At 36.5% G+C, this 17,134-nt stretch overlaps 1 protein-coding gene across 1 annotated transcript in view; it reads right to left on the bottom strand.

Annotated features, from left to right (window-relative positions):
- AGBL3 (ATP/GTP binding protein like 3) overlaps positions 1 to 17,134 on the bottom strand; it is a 57,180-nt gene that overhangs the window by 22,887 nt on the left and 17,159 nt on the right. The window contains 7 exon segments of the mRNA XM_038559466.1: positions 498 to 555; positions 3,742 to 3,828; positions 10,551 to 10,617; positions 11,846 to 11,958; positions 12,180 to 12,280; positions 13,659 to 13,785; positions 14,925 to 15,087. Of these exon segments, the coding sequence (XP_038415394.1) occupies positions 498 to 555; positions 3,742 to 3,828; positions 10,551 to 10,617; positions 11,846 to 11,958; positions 12,180 to 12,280; positions 13,659 to 13,785; positions 14,925 to 15,087 (716 nt within the window).

A 17,134-nucleotide genomic window follows, 5' to 3' on the forward strand; every position in this document is an offset into this window, starting at 1 on the left:
AAATAAGTGTGGTATAAATGTATAGTAGTAGAAATAGGCAAATTCATATCCAACCTAGCAGATTCTAGTGGAAGCAAATGAATACTTCATAATTTTCTCTCCTGGGCTCATCCTCTATTAAGTTAAGAAATGAGAGGACCAAGATGGTTTATAAAACATAAAATGCCTAAATTCTGTTTAGAGGAAAACCTCTCAAATCAGAGATATCCATCAAGTACATGGACCATTCACTCCAACCCTCCAGTGTAGCTGACCACTCCTTTCTCTATGCTCTTTGAGAATCCAGTCTAGAATACGGGCATTGCACCTATAACGCTGCACTTAATTTGTTTACTTGTTTCTCTCCCCCTGTTAAAAGTTGAGCTCCTGAGGGCAAGAAATGGTATAGCATACTTCTTAATATCCCTAGCACCAAGCACACTGGCAACCTCAAAGATGTGGCACAAAAAAGTGTGTATTGAATACATTGTTTAGAGAGGGTAGAAGCAGAACATTACCTTTCACATCAGAATTTGGTTCTTTGTGTCTTTGCACTAAGTGTCCTTTATCACATGCCTAATGGAACACAGAACAAAAAGGAAAATAATAGTATATTGTAAACATGAAAATGCCATATATTTCCTGTATCACATTTGGTATAGTTTTCAACATTTCTCATTTTATCATTACAGGCTTAGAGTGGACAAAAAAATCTCTTAAATCAGGGACTCCTAGTATCTTTCATAACACTGTTTTTCTCCAGCAGCAATGAGTGGAAGAAAATATTGATATTGTATTTTGACACTACTAAAGGGAGTTAAAAACATTTTTTTCACTTCATATAGAATTTATTTACAATGAGAAAGACAAAAATGTCTGCTTACAATCCCACTTATTAAATGAGAATAAAGATGTAAGAAGATAAGACTATGAAATGAAAAATATATATAAAATTGTGTGAAAAAGTATAATTGATTACAAAACTGTATTTATATAAAAAAGATGAAAAGCATTTTCTCATATCTTGTGAAAGTCCGGAGTAAGTAAGAGCATACACATGATGCTGCTTTCTACTTTGAAAAAGGAGTTGCCAATAATGTCCCAGGTAGACTAAATGAGACATAAAGCACTGCTGAATTATGACAACAAATCCTTACTAGTCTAAAAATCATGTGACCATTAAAACATTTTAAACTTTTGTTTAAAAAGTTTGTTTCTAAACTTTTGTTTCTGCATCTGTGGTATGTGGATATTATAAAGAGTTTTCCAAAAGGGCAAAAGAAAGGAAAAAAATGAAAACAATATTTTTTTTGCCAACATGTTATGCATATCAACTCACGATGAAAAGTGGACTATGAATTAAAAACTAAAATCTCTGCAGATAAATTTGGCAGCAAAAATTGATATAACCATTATGAAAATGAAAGTATAAAAATCAAAACTTAATAACTGAAGGCAGAGATTAAGGAAAAATACTCTAGAAAAAATTTTACAAAGTTAAAAGTAGCAATATTATATAACCACTACAATTTAGAAAGGTGAGATTAGGCTGGAGAAATTCACTTGTGATAAGACTTGATTTGATGAACACAGTCATTTTTCACCCTCTTCCCTTGGTTGAAATGATGCTGTAAGCCACAATAAATTATTACATTCATCCTATAGAAAATCACTAGACCAGTGTCCTTCTGAACATGATCTCCTAATTCTAACCATGCCATCTATAATTGTTTGTTTTTGCTGAAAGCCTTTCAAATCAATTATTGAGAATGTCCTGGTAGGAAATAAAGTTAAATAAAATACTTGAAAATAACTTAAAAATATTATTTGGGGGAATGTTTGGATATCTTACAAACAAATAGTTCAGAGCATGAATTTAAGTTGTCATCAGGCATTGAACTCAGTTAAGATGACACTGTTCACTCCTCTTGCCAAAGATTATTCGAAAATAAATTTCAAGATCGAAGGTTAAGAACTCCTACTAGTTTGTAATCGTATTTATAATGTATGCAGCCTTTTCAAATGACCAATTGATGACAGATTTCCAGCTGGAAAATCCAACATTAAATACAGATTATGATTTCCTAAAAATTTTGAAGCTCCAATCAAGGAAGAGGAAAATATATAAACATTTAAATATAAAGGAATTTATTATATTTTACATGAAATATAGCTTGGGTAGAGAAGAAAAACCACTAGGTGGATATGTTTATGAGAAGTAAATAAATATGGGTCTCATAAAATCTACATACAAAACAATAAAAAAAACCAATCCCCCCAACAAAATCTACTTTGGTTACTGGGTTCTGCAAATGTCTTCACATACTGAGGTTGATTAGAGAGTTTACTGATTTTTTTTTTTAATAATTTTGGCCCTTTCCCAAGCATATTCATGTTGCTTAGATTGCACAATTTACAAACATGAAATCAGGTATCAATGTAAAAATATGCAATGTTGCTATAACAATGTGCTTTAAAGACCAGACTTAACAATTTATGAGGAATACTGCACCAAATGAATGCATGCATACTGATCAAATCTGAATAAGTTCTGTGGATTGCATCAACATCAGTCTTATGGCGTTGATATGGTATAACAATATGCAAGATGTTAACACTGGAAGGAGAAGAAAATGCAACAGAGTTCCTGTACGTGTATTTCTTTACAACTTCCTGTGAATATGTAATTCTTTCAAAAGTTCTTTTAAAAAAGCTATCTTTTTGTCTGGTTCTCCCCAAAGGCAAAGTTTCTGACTTGAGTGTCTCTGGAGTTGGGGGTGGGGACATGGCACTCTTCTTTTAGTGACACCCATTTAAGGAGGGGAGCTGTAGGTGGAAAGAGGGCAGTAGTCCCAGGTCTTCTCTATTATTTTGTAAGCTAGGGTGAGGGCAAATAGGGCCAAAATATGTAATGTAGCACTCGTGGCTACATTACAGACAGAGTATCTGTCTCATGCATGGGGCTTGGGTAGAAGAAGGGAGCCCCTACCCCTTGGCTGCACTCACCTGGAACTTAGCCTCAATAGTAGGTAGCTGGAGGCAGGATATGATATACTGATGCCCTGACCTTCTTAGGCAGATAGCCCACTGACTGGCATCTGTGGAGCAAGGGGGCCCTGTGTTCCTGGCCACACTAGTCTGGAGTGGAGTTTGTTTCATTGAACTGGGAGGTGTGTGTGGGGGGAATCTTGATTTAATGCCATAGGCTCTTGCTGTTTTCTTTTTACTGACTTTTAGTAGATTTTCACAAATACATGTTCTGTTTTGTTTTTTGTTTTTTTTTTTCATTTGCTATCTGCCCTTAGGACAATTTCCAGAAATTTTAAATGGTTGTGGGTTTTTTTTTTTTAATATCACCAATTTTTGCTAGGTGAATGGATTTGCAGAGCTCCTCATGCTGTCACGATGGAAGTCAATATCTCAGCACCATCTCTTCTTAGACTCTTGTACTGCCATTGAATTTTTCTTAGTTTCAGTTTATTTCTTCTTGCTATCCTAGATGTATCTTTGTAAGATGCCTCAAATACTTTTCAGAGTAAAGTAAGTATAAATGAAATTTAAATATAGCACCTTAATACAACCCACCTCTCATCTGTCAAGGTTCTTTGGTGTTTTTATAAACAGCAAATAATATGTGCAAAGTTTTAATAATTGGCTTTTCCTGGAGGAAAAATTAAGGTATAGGAAGTGTATCAAGAAAGGACTTGACATTCTCTGGCAACCATTGTTTCAAGAACTGTTAATAAACAGATCAATGAATACCTCTTGCTCTTCTCTGTTGTTTTGAGGACTTGCTACAGTAGGATTTCTTTCCTTCTTTGTTTTCAGGTACTTTTTCTTGTTTTTTATCTAAATAAAATAACAATATTTAAAATCAATATTTAACACATCAAAGATGGTATATATTGCAGACATAAAACTATCTTGAGACTTCTAGTTCTAGGAAGACAAAGTACTTTTTCTATTCTTCTCACTATGTACAACTAAAAACCCTGGGTATTATATACAAAATAAACATAAGAAACTTTAAAAAGTAGAAAGAAGAAGGCAGACTGGTAAGGGACCTCATCAGGAACAGAGGAGCAGCAGGATGGTAAGTAGATCCTGTGTTTTGTTTTCACTTCATATATCCCAGCTTTTGAGCTGGAGAATCAGCAACTCAGAAGTGCTAACAAGGGGCACCTGGGTGGCCTAGCAGTTAAGCATCTGCCTTTGGCTTAGGTCGTGATCCCGGAGTTCTGGGATCGGGTCCCACATCAGGCTCTTTGCGTGGAGACTGCTTCTCCCTCTGCTTGTGTCTCTGCCTCTCTCTCTCATGAATAAATAAATAAAATATTAAAAAAAAGAAGTGCTAATGAGTGAGGAAATAATGTCTGAAAACTTCCCAAATTTGATGAAAGACATAAATGTAAATATCCAAGCAGCTCAATGAACTCCAAGTAAGATGAATTCAAAAACCTATGATGAAACACGTTATAACCAAACTTTCAAAGATAGAGAATCTTGAAAGTAGCAAGAGAAAAGCAAATTGTTACATTCAAGAATCCTAATAAAATTATTAATAGGTTTCTCCAGGTGCCTGGATAGCTCAGTTGGTTAAGCCTCAGACTCTTGGTTTCAGCTCAGGTCATGATCTCAGGATCATGAGATTGAGCCCTGCATCAGGCTCTGTGCTCAGTACAGAGTCTGCTTGAAGATTCTCTTCCTTTGTCCCTCCTCCGGCACACATTCTCTTTCTCTCTAAGATAAATCTTAAAACAAAGATTATTAGTAGATTTTTCATCAGAAACTTTGGAGCCCAGAAGATAGGGCACCAACATATTCAAAGTGTTCAACAATGGCATAATTGTCCTTCAAAGGTTAAGAAGAAATTAACACATTCCCAGATGAATTCACTCAGCTTTTGTTTGTGGCCACTAGACACATTCTGCAAGAAATGCTCAAGGGTGTCATGCAAGGTGAAATGAAAAGACAATGGACACTAACTTGAAACTTTAGAGTGAAATAAAGATCTCAAGGTAACAACACAGGGCATTATAAAAGCTAGTATATTTTTGTAACAATGGTTTTAAGAGTAGTTTTTGTTTTCCATATAATTTAAGAGACTAATATATGTAAAAGAAGGGAACTAGTTATTAATGTAGTTTCATCCTGTTGTGATCAGAGAAGGTATTTGTAAGATAGCTATCTTTAAAAATCTATTAAGACTTGCTATTAACAATTATATGCCAACAATTAGATAACCTAGATGAAATGGACAAATTCTTAGAAATACAAAACCTACATCACAAAGACTACATCACAAAGAAAGAAAATTTGAATCAGTAATCAAAAATCTCCCAACAACAACAAACCCTAGACTTGATGACTTCATGGGAGAATTCTACCAAACATTTAAAGAAGAACTAATACCAGTCCTTCTCAAAATTCTCTAAAAAAACTGAAGAGGATGGGGGATCCCGGGGTGGCTCAGTGGTTTAATGCCTGCCTTCAGCCTGGAGCGTGATCCTGGGGTCCTGGGATCGAGTCCCATGTCGGGCTCCCTGCATGGAGCCTGCTTCTCCCTCTGCCTGTGTCTTTGCCACCCCCTCCTCTCGTGAATAAATAAATAAAATCTTAGGAAAAAAAACTGAAGAGGATGGAACACTTCCTATAACTCCTATGAGGTCAGCATTATTCTACTACCAAAGCCAGACAGACACTACAAGAAAAAAAAAATTATAGACAAGTCTCTCTTATGAACATTAATGTAAAAAATCCTCACCAAAATACTAGCAAATTAAATTCAGCAGCATATTAAAAGGACGTACATACTGACCAAATAGGATTTATTCCTGGAATGCAAGGATGGCTCAATATACCAAATTGATCAATGTCAAACACCACATCAACAGAATGAAGGAAAAAAAAAACCCATATGACTATCTCAATTGATGGAAAAAGGTATTTGACAAAATCCAACACCCTTTCATGATTAAAAAATCCCAAACACAGGCAGCCCAGGTGGCTCAGTGGTTTAGCGCCACCTCCAACCCAGGGCCTGATCCTGGAGATCTGGGATCGAGTCCCACATCAGGCTCCCTTCATGGAGCCTGATTCTTCCTTTGCCTGTGACTCTGCTTCTCTCTCTCTCTGTGTCTCTTATGAATAAATAAAAAATATCTTAAAAACTCAAACAAACAAGTCATAGAAAGAAACTACCTCAACACAATAAAAGCCATGTATGAAAAACCTACTGCTAACATTATGTTCAATGATGAAGGATGAAAGCATTTCTTTTAAGGTCAGGAACAAGGTAGGGATGTTTGTTTTTATCACTTCTATTCAACACAATGCTGGAAATTCTAGCCAGAGCAATTAAGCATGAAAACTTTATAAAAGGCATTGAAATCAGAAAATAAGAAAATGATCTCTGTAGATGACATGATCTTATATTTTTAAAACCCTAAAGATTCCACAAAAAATCTATCTGAACTAATAAATTAAATCAGCAATGTAGCAGGATACAAAGTCAACACTCAAAAATCAATTGCATTTCTATACACAAAATAATTTGACAAAAGAAATTACAAAAAATCACATGTACAACAGCATCAAAAAGAATAAAATACTTAAGAATTAATCAAGGAGGTGAAAGAATTATACAATGAAAACTACAAAATACTACTGAAAGAAAAAAGACATAAATAAATGAAAGTGTACCTCTTGTTCGTGAAGTGGAAGCCTTAATTGTATTAAAATATTAGTACTACCCAAAGAAACCTATGGATTTAATGAAATAAAATCCCAATGACACTTTTTTTGCAGAGAGAAGAATCCATTCTAATATTCTAATATATGAATCCCCAAATAGCCAAAATAATCTTGAAAAAAAAAAAGCAACAAAACTGGAAGGTTTGTATTTTCTGATTTCAAAATTTACTACATAGCTATAGTAATCAAATCAGTGTGGTATTGGCATAAAGACAGACATACAGATCAATGAAAAGGAATAAAGAGCCCATAAATAAATCCCTGCAAAAACAGTCAAATGATTTTTTGAAAAGATTTTATTTATTCATGAGAGAGAGAGAGAGAGAGAGAGAGAATGGAACGGACACAGGCAGAGGGAGAAGCAGGCTCCATGCAGGGAGCCTGATGTGGGACTTGATCCCGGGGCTCCAGGATCACGCCCTTGGCTGAAGGCGGTGCTAAACCACTGAGCCACCTGGGCTGCCCATGGTCAAATGATTTTTGACAAGGGTGCCAAAACCATTCAATGGGGGAAAGGACAGTCTTCTCAACAGATGGTGCTCAGGAAACTGGATATTCACTTGCAAAAGAATGAAATTGGGACCCTTGCCCAATACTAAATACAAAAATTAACTCATGGGACACCTGGGTGGCTCAGCGGTTGAGTGTCTGCCTTCTGCGCAGGGTGTGATCTCAGGGTCCTGGCATCGAATCCCACACTGGGCTCCTTGCATGGAGCCTGCTTCTCCCTCTGCCTGTGTCTCTGCCTCTCTGCCTCTCATGAATAAATAAATACAATTAAAGAGATTAACTCAAAATTATAAGTAAGACCTAAAAGGATAAAACTCCTAGAAAAAACATAGAACAAAATTTGGCAACACTGAATGTGGCAGTGACTTATTGGATATTCTACTAAAGGCCAACAGCCAATCAGGGACTGAGGTCTTCATCCCAATGGCCTCCAGAGAACTGAATTTTGTCAACAATTATGTATGTGAGATTAAAAGCGGATCCCCTTCTTCACTCAAGCCTTCAGATGAGACCAGAGCCTAACCAACACCTTCACTGCAATCTTTTGAGACACCTTAGACAGAAGCAAGCACCCAGCAAAGCCACTCCTAAACACCTGTATCACAGAAATGGTGTGATAATAAGTATTTGTTGTTTGAAGCTGCTGCTTGGGGGTAATTTGTTACTCAGCAATAGACAACTAATATGTCTGTCTTATTCCATTCAGCTGCTATAACAAAATACCACAGACTGGTTGGCTGGAAATAATGGAAATTTCTTTCTCATAGTTCTACTGGGAAAAGGTTGAGATCAGTGTGTCAGTATGGTCAGGTGAGTGCTCTCTTTTGGGCTGCAGACTTCTCATTGTATCCTCACATGGCAGAAGGGACTGGGGGTCTCTCTGAAGCCTCTTTTATTTATTTTTTTTAAATTTTTATTTATTTATGATAGTAAGACAGAGAGAGAGAGAGAGAGAGAGAGGCAGAGACGCAGGCAGAGGGAGAAGCAGGCTCCATGCACTGGGAGCCCGACATGGGACTCGATCCCGGGTCTCCAGGATCGCGCCCTGGGCCAAAGGCAGGCGCCAAACCGCTGCGCCACCCAGGGATCCCTGAAGCCTCTTTTATAAGGTACTAATCCCAATTAGAGGGCTCTGCCCACATGACCTAATCACCTCCCAAGGGGCCCACCTTCTAGTACCATCATATTGGGCATGATAACTTCAACATATGAATTTAGGGGAGACAGAAACATTCAGGCATAGCATTCTGTTCCGGGGCCCTCAAATTCAAGTTCTTCTCTCATGAAAAATGCATCCATTCCACCCCATTCCATTCCAACAAGTTATGTGCTTCCCAAAATACAGTGGTGGGACAGGTATAGGACAGACATTCCCAAAGGGAGAAAAAGAAAAGTAAGGATGAAGTGATGGGTCCCAAATAAATTAAAATCTGGCAAGACAAACTCGACAAGATCTCAAGGCTCAACAATAATCCTCACTAGCTCAATGCTCTGCCTTCTGGACCTACTGGGGTATCAACGTCACCCTCACAGCTTGACAGGGTGCTGCTCATGCCTGGCTCTCTGCCAGGGGCACTGCCCACAATGTAGCTCATGGCTCCAGGCAGCCTGCCATCATATCCTGTTGGCCTCAATTGCAGGCCATCTATCCTGTTGAAATCTAGGTGGTAGTGGCCCTGATAACCTCTAAGCTACCTCTGAGGCCTTCTTTTTTATTGTCTTGCAGAACATTGCACTTTTGGAAATGGATCTATGATACTGTCCGGTAAAATTCAAGGAGCATGACAGCCTTCCTTCACTCTGTCCTCTCGCCAAGCCCTTCAGTGCAAACTGGCAGTTTCCCTGATGGGGTGGCTGATTGGTTCTGTGGTTCACACACACACTGACTTCCTTAACAAATAGTTGATCCTCTACATTCTTCTCTTCTGAAAACACATTCTTTTATTTATTTATTTTTATTTTTTAATATAAATTTATTTTTTATAGGTGTTTAATTTGCCAACATAGAGCATAAGCATAACTCCCCAGTGCTCATCCCATCAAGTGCCCCCCTCAGTGCCCGTCACCCAGTCACCCCCACCCCCCGCCCACCTCCCCTTCCACCCCCCCCTAGTTCGTTTCCCATAGTTATGAGTCTCTCATGTTCTGAAAACACATTCTTATTTTTTGTAATATGGCAGCATGAGAATTGTTTAAAGCTTCACTTTCTGGTTCCTCTCTGCCCAACAATTCCTTCTTCCTTTATCTCTCCTTGTACTTTTACTATCAGCAGTTGGGAGGAATCAAGTTGCTCTTCAACACTTTACAAAGAAATCTTCTCAGCTAAATATTCACTTTTATCACTCACAAGCTCTACCTTCCATAAGACACTAGAACATAATTCAGCCAAATTCTTTACCATTTTGTGGTGAGGATTGAAATTTTCTCAGCCAATAACATGTTCATTTCCATCTGAGACCTCATGAAAATCACCCTTAATATTCATATTTATGTCAATGTTCTGTACATGATTATTTGTGTATTCTTTAAGATGGAAACTTGCTCCCCCTCTTCTTTGGGAGCTCTTGCCAGAATCACCTTTAGAAGTCCCTTCGTGGCAATATCAGCATTTTCTAACACGCACTTCAAAACTCTGCCAGCCTCTACCCATTATCCAGTTCCACAGTTTTAGGTATTTGTTACAGCAGCACCACACACTTGGTACTGAGAGAGCAGCGTCCTAGTTTGTCTTGGTCACCTCCTAATACCATCATGTTGTAGGTTAGGGTTTCAACATACGTATTTGGTGAGGGCATAAACATTCGGTTACCTAACACTGCCTGCAATCCCTACTCCTCCTAATTTCCTCATTATGCACTTATCATTACCTGACACATCATATATTTTACTTATTTCTCATTATTTTTTATTTCTACCAATTAGAATATAAGCAATGAAAGAGGATTTTTGTCTCATTTTGTTGTTCACTGCTATATCCCCAGCACAGCTGAAGCTCAATATATAGTCATTAAATAAATGAATAAATGAACATTGGATTTGCAGTAAGGTGATGTATGTTATGCTACCACCTCTCATTAACAAGTGGTGTGGCTTTTGAGAAATAATCTTCTGGATCTTTGGAGTAAGGGTGTTAAAAATCCTAAGGTTAGAAAATTCTATGACTTAAAGATATATTCCATAATCAAAAAACTAATAATTCTTGCTATACAATAATTATACAACTGCAAGCATTTCTTTTGTCAGATTGCTAGTCACAATAAGTACCTACTTAGTATATCCATATAATAGGCAGAAATTTTCAATCATACCTGAGAAGTTAACTTGAGAAGATAATTCTGAGACTCATTGGATTCTGAACTGTCAGAGCCTCGGCTACTACAAAAAAATAATAATAAATAACTTTGATGTAATAATTATAAAATTATTTTAATTATTATTTATAATTATATTTTATTTATATTTACAATTTTATTTATCACTTTAATTCTATAAGTATAAAAAATAGATAGCAATATTTTGGTGGCATTTTAAAATTTCAGCTGTAACTTTTATCCTATTATTGGAATGGTTCTAATTATAAAAAGAATGTTTACAAAGGTAAACATTACAGATGAATTTGTAAATATTATAAAGTGTAAATGTCTGATAGTTCTAGGCATCTTAGAGTATTAGAAAAACAACTGAAGTTGGAACACATCAAAATAAACAAATCCATGAGTTCAAAACGATACTTTCCATCTGCAAACACACTTATTAGTCACCTCTGGGGGTTGCAGGGGCACTAATTCAAAGTCTGAAAAATTTATAAGGAGAGGAAAAGAATCAAATATTTGTTTTGTCTTTCCTACAGGAAACTGTATGAAATTAGTACCTTCATTTTTCCAACAACATTCCCTTAGCATTACATTTTGCATTTATTATTCACTAATTTAGAGTATGTAGTGGCATCTCTATAAATGTGTTGATTCTCTGTGAGTAATGTCAGCATTAAAAACAATTTGAGGGTGGCTCTTTTGGTAAATCATCCACCTTTGGCTCAGGTTGTGATCCTGGGGTCCTGGGATCAAGCTGAGCAGGGAGCCTGCTTCTCCCTCTCCCTTTGCCCCTCCCTCAGTTCATGCACTCTCTCTTGCTTACTCACTTTCCCTCTCATATACTTAAAAATCTCTTGGGATGCCTGGGTGGCTCAGCAGTTGAGCATCTGCCTTTGGCCCAGGGCATGATCCTGGAGTCCTTGGATCGAGTCCCACATCGGACTCCCTGCATGGAGCCTGCTTCTTCTTCTGCCTATGTCTCTGCCTCTCTCTCTCTCTATGTCTCTCATGAATAAATAAATAAAATTTTTATTAAAAAATATTTTAAACATAAAAATTTTAAAATTGGAGTATGTCTTTCACATACAGTACATAATAGGTGCTCAATTAATATTACTTGACTAAATAACTGAAGTCTTGATGAAGTCAGGCCAAAGTAAACTGCATGGAAAAAATTTTCCTCCAGCTATAGTTGGGATTTTCATTGAGACTGAGAATTTTATGTCCTACTGTTATAAAGAGCACAGTAAAAGAGCACAAGTTATATTACATTCACCATCTTGACTTACCTAGACTCTATATCCAATGTAATTTCTTTAAGAGAAGTATCTGAATCCTCAAGGATTTTTTCCAAGTTTATGTGTTTTTCCATTTCTTCTAATTCTTTCAGGCACTGATAATACTAGGGGAAAATGATAAATTAATTATAAATTAACTCCATTTCCTAATTAAACTAATTGAATATTTCTAGATATCTAGAATCATAGCTAGGAGTCTATCAAGTACCAGAAACCCCAAATACTGGTCGGATATTAAAAGAAAAAACTGCCATTGGCCCTTAGAGTTAGGTTATGTTATCTGATAAACTGGAGTTTGATGCTTTAGCAAATGGACTTTGCTTACCTTGGTTCGGTCTGGATCACAATAGTCCAAGAGAGAATCACAAAAATGATATCCCATTGACTCCAAGTCTTTTGTGTTGAAATGAGTGCCTCGTTTATTACCTAAAACATCAATAGGTTTATCCACCACTGAGAATGAGTTAATCATTTGTCCTTAACAGGTAGACCTAAGTTGTACAACAGAGAGTGTAAATAAACAAAATATCTAATATGATTCTGTATCCTGTCCTTTGGATTTTCTTCTCTAGGTCAGGTCATTTAACAGCTTATTGCTTTCTCTCATTCCCTCTCCATGCCTGGATCAAAGCTGACTAGTTTATATTGTAAGGCAGAAGAAAATTTAATCAGGAATTATGGAATACTTGGTTACCAGCTATAAACTAACTCATAATCACTTAGTGAAAAACTTGGGTAAATATTTTAATGTTTTCATCATCATAGATAATGTTTTATCAGTTTCAGGTGCTTTATTTTTATTTTTTTTAAAGACTTTATTTATTTATTCATGAGAGACACACAGAGAGAGGCAGAGACACAGGCAGAGGGAGAAGCAGGCTCCAGGCAGGGAGCCGGACGTGGGACTTGATCCCAGGTCTCCAGGATCATGCCCTGGGCTGAAGGCGGCACTAAACTGCTGAGCCACCGGGGCTGCCCAGTTTCAGGTGCTTTAAAAAACAAATTATATATGTGGATTACTAGCACTTGCCTTTGAGTCAATAAATTTTCTAAAAATATAACAATATCTTAATATGGAATATTCTAAGGGTAAACTGGATGTGACTAAAAGATTTCTCAAAGAACTGAGTGCTTCTGTTAAAATATAAACTGGCTCTCTCAAAGAACCACCAACAAATAGCAAATCTGACTTGCAAATAGCAAATCCACTAAAAACATTTCTATACTGAGGCATCTGGGTGGCACAGTCGGTTGAGCTTGATTGTCTGCTTTTGGCTCAGGTCAGGATCCCAGGACTGGAATGAAGTACTGCATTAGGCTCCCTGCTGGGAGAGAAGCCTGCTTCTCCCTCTCCCTTTGCCTGCTCCCCTTATTTGTGCGCTCTCTCTCTCTGTCGAATAAATAAAATAAAATCTTAAAAAAAAAAAGCCCAAACATTTCTGATGTTTTACATATGAGTGAGCATTGCTTTTTCTTGAAATCACAAGTCATCTGTAAGGACTCCTTCTTAGAAACAAGATGAAAACAAGTAACTAAAGATTAGTTCATGGTATAACCAGTTAGGTATTCTCCATATGCTAATGTTTCCTTTTCTAAACCAAGGGAAATGATGAGCTGGAGATACACAGAATGGTAGTTTGTTTATTCATCCTACCTTATATATAAACATGTGATTGGATACCAGCATGCATTTAAGTAGGAGGAAAGTGCTCACTATCACACTGTCCACATTATTAACCTCACATTAAAAATGTTTCTTTGGTTTAAAGCTCTGAGAGCCATGAATGAGAACACTTGGTCTTACCCAGGGTAGATCCACAAAAAGTAGCCTCCATGGTAAAGCTGTTTTTGATTCCCATTTTCCACATTACTACCCTGCCTGTTCCCTCTTTGCGCTTCTGAACGTTAAACTTGCAAGCTGAGAACGAAAACTAAAAAGAAGCGAATAAAAATGAGAAAACGTGTTTTTCTGAGTACAAGGTCTTCCTCAGGAAGTAGGGTTGAAAATGAGAAAGTAATACAAAAGCAGTAATTCTCTCTAAAGCTTCAGGGGCTGCTTTTATTTCTAAACCAGTGGAAATCACTCATTTTGAGGATGATATATTTACATTTCTCAGAAGTACAGATTTGAATGCCAGCAATACGTTTTACTTTTTATATATGACATATGCATTCAAACCCCACCGATTAATTTTTGATACTGTTGGGATAAGCTCTTATACTTTAAAAAACTTATATGAAAGGGCTTAAATGGTTAGGAATAAAGATTAATGTAGATGTTTTGAATAGAATAAGGATGTTTTATTTTCACAAGCTTAAATCATTGGAAAGCTGTCCTGAAAGATTGTTAGAATGTCAGTATCTATAAAATTTTGCGATTTTATTTACAATAAAATTAGCTTGTGTTTCACTCTATGTGTCTGACACATGTGTAGATTTGTGTAACTACTATCACACTCAGGATATAGGACAATTCCATCACCTCTAAAAAAAACTCCCTGTGTTATTCCTTTGCAGTCACAAGTATTTATTTTAAAGCTACAGTAAATTATATTTTTTTCAGTTTTGGTTTCTAGTTGTTCAGTGTGTATATAGAAATGTAGTTCGTTTCTGAGGGTGGACCTTGTTGTGTAGGACATTGCTAAACCTACTTATTAGTTCTAGGAGGTTTTTCTGGTGCATTGCTTTGGGTTTTCTATGAAGAAAATCATGCCATCTTTATTCCAGAGTGTCTGTCTATTATTTCTTTCTGTTGCCTTTCAGCACTTGAACCTCCAGCATAAGGCTAAACTGAAGGGGTTAGGGTGGCTATACTGGCCTTATTTCTGACCTTAGGAGGAAAACAGTCTTCCATCATTAGGAATGGTGGTAGGACAAGGCACGTATTTTTCTTCACATTTTCAAATTATTGGTCATTAAACATTCCACATAGTTGCTTTTTTATGGTCAATTGTATAAGCCAGTCAAAATATATAAAAAAAGCAGTTTACGGAATAAAGTGATCTATCCTGCAGTCTCACATGGGCAACATATAATAAAAGAAAAGTTAATCATCTTAAATGGTACTTACTTTATCTGGACAATTTTTGCTTAGCATAAGTGGAAAGATTCGCTGCTGTAAGTATAATGCTTTACATCTATCACTACCTTCACAGCCGTACATAAAGATGTTCTTTTTTCTACTATGGCCATGAAGGTCACAATATAAAATAACCTCTCGTTTCTCCATCAATCTACCGAGAAAAAAAAGGAGCAAGGTAATAAATTTTACCTCTGCATTTTTCTATGCGTATAACTATGGATTTACAAGTCTAATATCCAAATAAACAGAATTTCTTATATCATTGCTTTCAACTTCTTTCTCTTATCCACACTGCATATTATTAACAATTTTAAGACACCTACAATAATTTCCTATTAGCCATACATAAAATATGAATGCTTACCTTCTATTATAAGGACAAAATTTACCTTACTCCCAAGACTCTCCAACAGGCTCCCTCTGCTTTATTATTCTGGTTTCCACTATACACAGAAAAACAGCTCTCTCCTACTTGGCCCATTAGCTTTCACAGAGATTCTTTCTGACTAGAATATCTTCTTTATTCATCTCTGTGAGTTCAAATACTGCCCCTCAGCCCTCAAGGCTGACTTCATGTCTCACTTTCTAACTAGTTAAGACCACAGATTTTTTTTTCAATAAATTTATTTTTTATTGGTGTTCAATTTGCCAACATATAGAATAACACCCAGTGCTCATCCCACCAAGTGTCCCCCTCAGTGCCCATCACCCAGTCACCCCTACCCCCCGCCCACCTCCCCTTCCACCACCCCTAGTTCATTTCCCAGAGTTAGGAGTCTTTCATGTTCTGTCTCCCTTTCTGATATTTCCCACTCATTTTTTCTCCTTTCCCCTTTATTCCCTTTCACTATTTTCTTTCTTCTTTCTTTCTTTCTTTCTTTCTTTCTTTCTTTCTTTCTTTCTTTCTTTCTTCTTTCTTTCTTTCTTCTTTCTTTCTTCTTTCTTTCTTTCTTTCTTTCTTTCTTTCTTCTTTCTTTCTTTCTTTCTTTCTTTCTTTCTTTCTTTCTTTCTTTCTTTCTTTCTTTCTTTCTTTTTTTGTATTCTTGGAGCACATAGTATTGGTGTTATGATTTCCTTGACACTTGCCTTGGAAAGTTTTCATATTTTTGATATTTAATCTTGTTAAGGATAAGTAATGCTTTAAATCACCTAGAATAGTGCTATGCACACAGGTACCCAAATATTTGTTAAAAATTGGCTACCTGACAACTTGGTGCTGAAGCCAATTATTACACAACCCTTAATTAAAGCGGTAAATATCACTCAGAAAAATGGTAACAAAGTTTGGATTTTTTCTGGTAAATTTCTAATAAATAAGGAAATTATTATACATTTCTTAGTCTGCATAGCTTAGGCATTCAATGAAAATTAAAGCAATAAAAATATCCCCCCAAACTGACTGATTAATTGACTCAAAATTAATTAAGTAACTTTGAGAGGCTTTAAAAAGATTTTTAAAAAGTGGTGGTGTTATAAAGAAGATGTGGTTTATGTATACAATGGAATATTACTCAGCCATTAGAAACAACAAATACCCACTATTTGCTCCGAGGTGGATGGACCTGGAGGGTATTATGCTGAGTGAAATAAGTCAGTCTGAGAAGGACAAACATTGTATGGTCTCATTCATTTGGGGAATATAAAAAATAGTGAAAGGGAATAAAGGGGAAAGGAGAAAAAATGAGTGGGAAATATCAGGGAGGCAGACAGAACATGAAAGACTCCTAACTCTGGGAAACGAACTAGGGGTGGTGGAAGGGGAGGTGGGCGGGGGGTGAGGTGGGGGTGACTGGGTGGCGGGCACTGAGGTGGGCACTTGACGGGATGAGCACTGGGTGTTATTCTGTATGTTGACCAATTGAACACCAATAAAAAATAAATTTATTTTTTTAAAAAAGTAGTGGTGTTAAGGTGGTAGGATGATGGGCATTTTTTGCCCCCCTTTTTTCATATTTATAAACTTTATGTATTATATTACTTAAATAATCAATATTACACATACTATTTGTTATGCCTGGAAGGATAAATACCAAAAGGTTAGCAATGGTGTTTGTAGTAATATGAAATGTATTACTTTTAAAACAAAAATATTAAAACCTAAAATCAAAACATTCAAAGCATAGTTTTCGATTAGGAATAATACTCCTTTAAACTACAGTGAAATCCCAGCGTGAGGTCTGTTACATGTATTGATTGAT

This window comes from Canis lupus, chromosome 16, assembly GCF_011100685.1.
Source record: "Canis lupus familiaris isolate Mischka breed German Shepherd chromosome 16, alternate assembly UU_Cfam_GSD_1.0, whole genome shotgun sequence".
Lineage (NCBI taxonomy): Eukaryota > Metazoa > Chordata > Mammalia > Carnivora > Canidae > Canis > Canis lupus.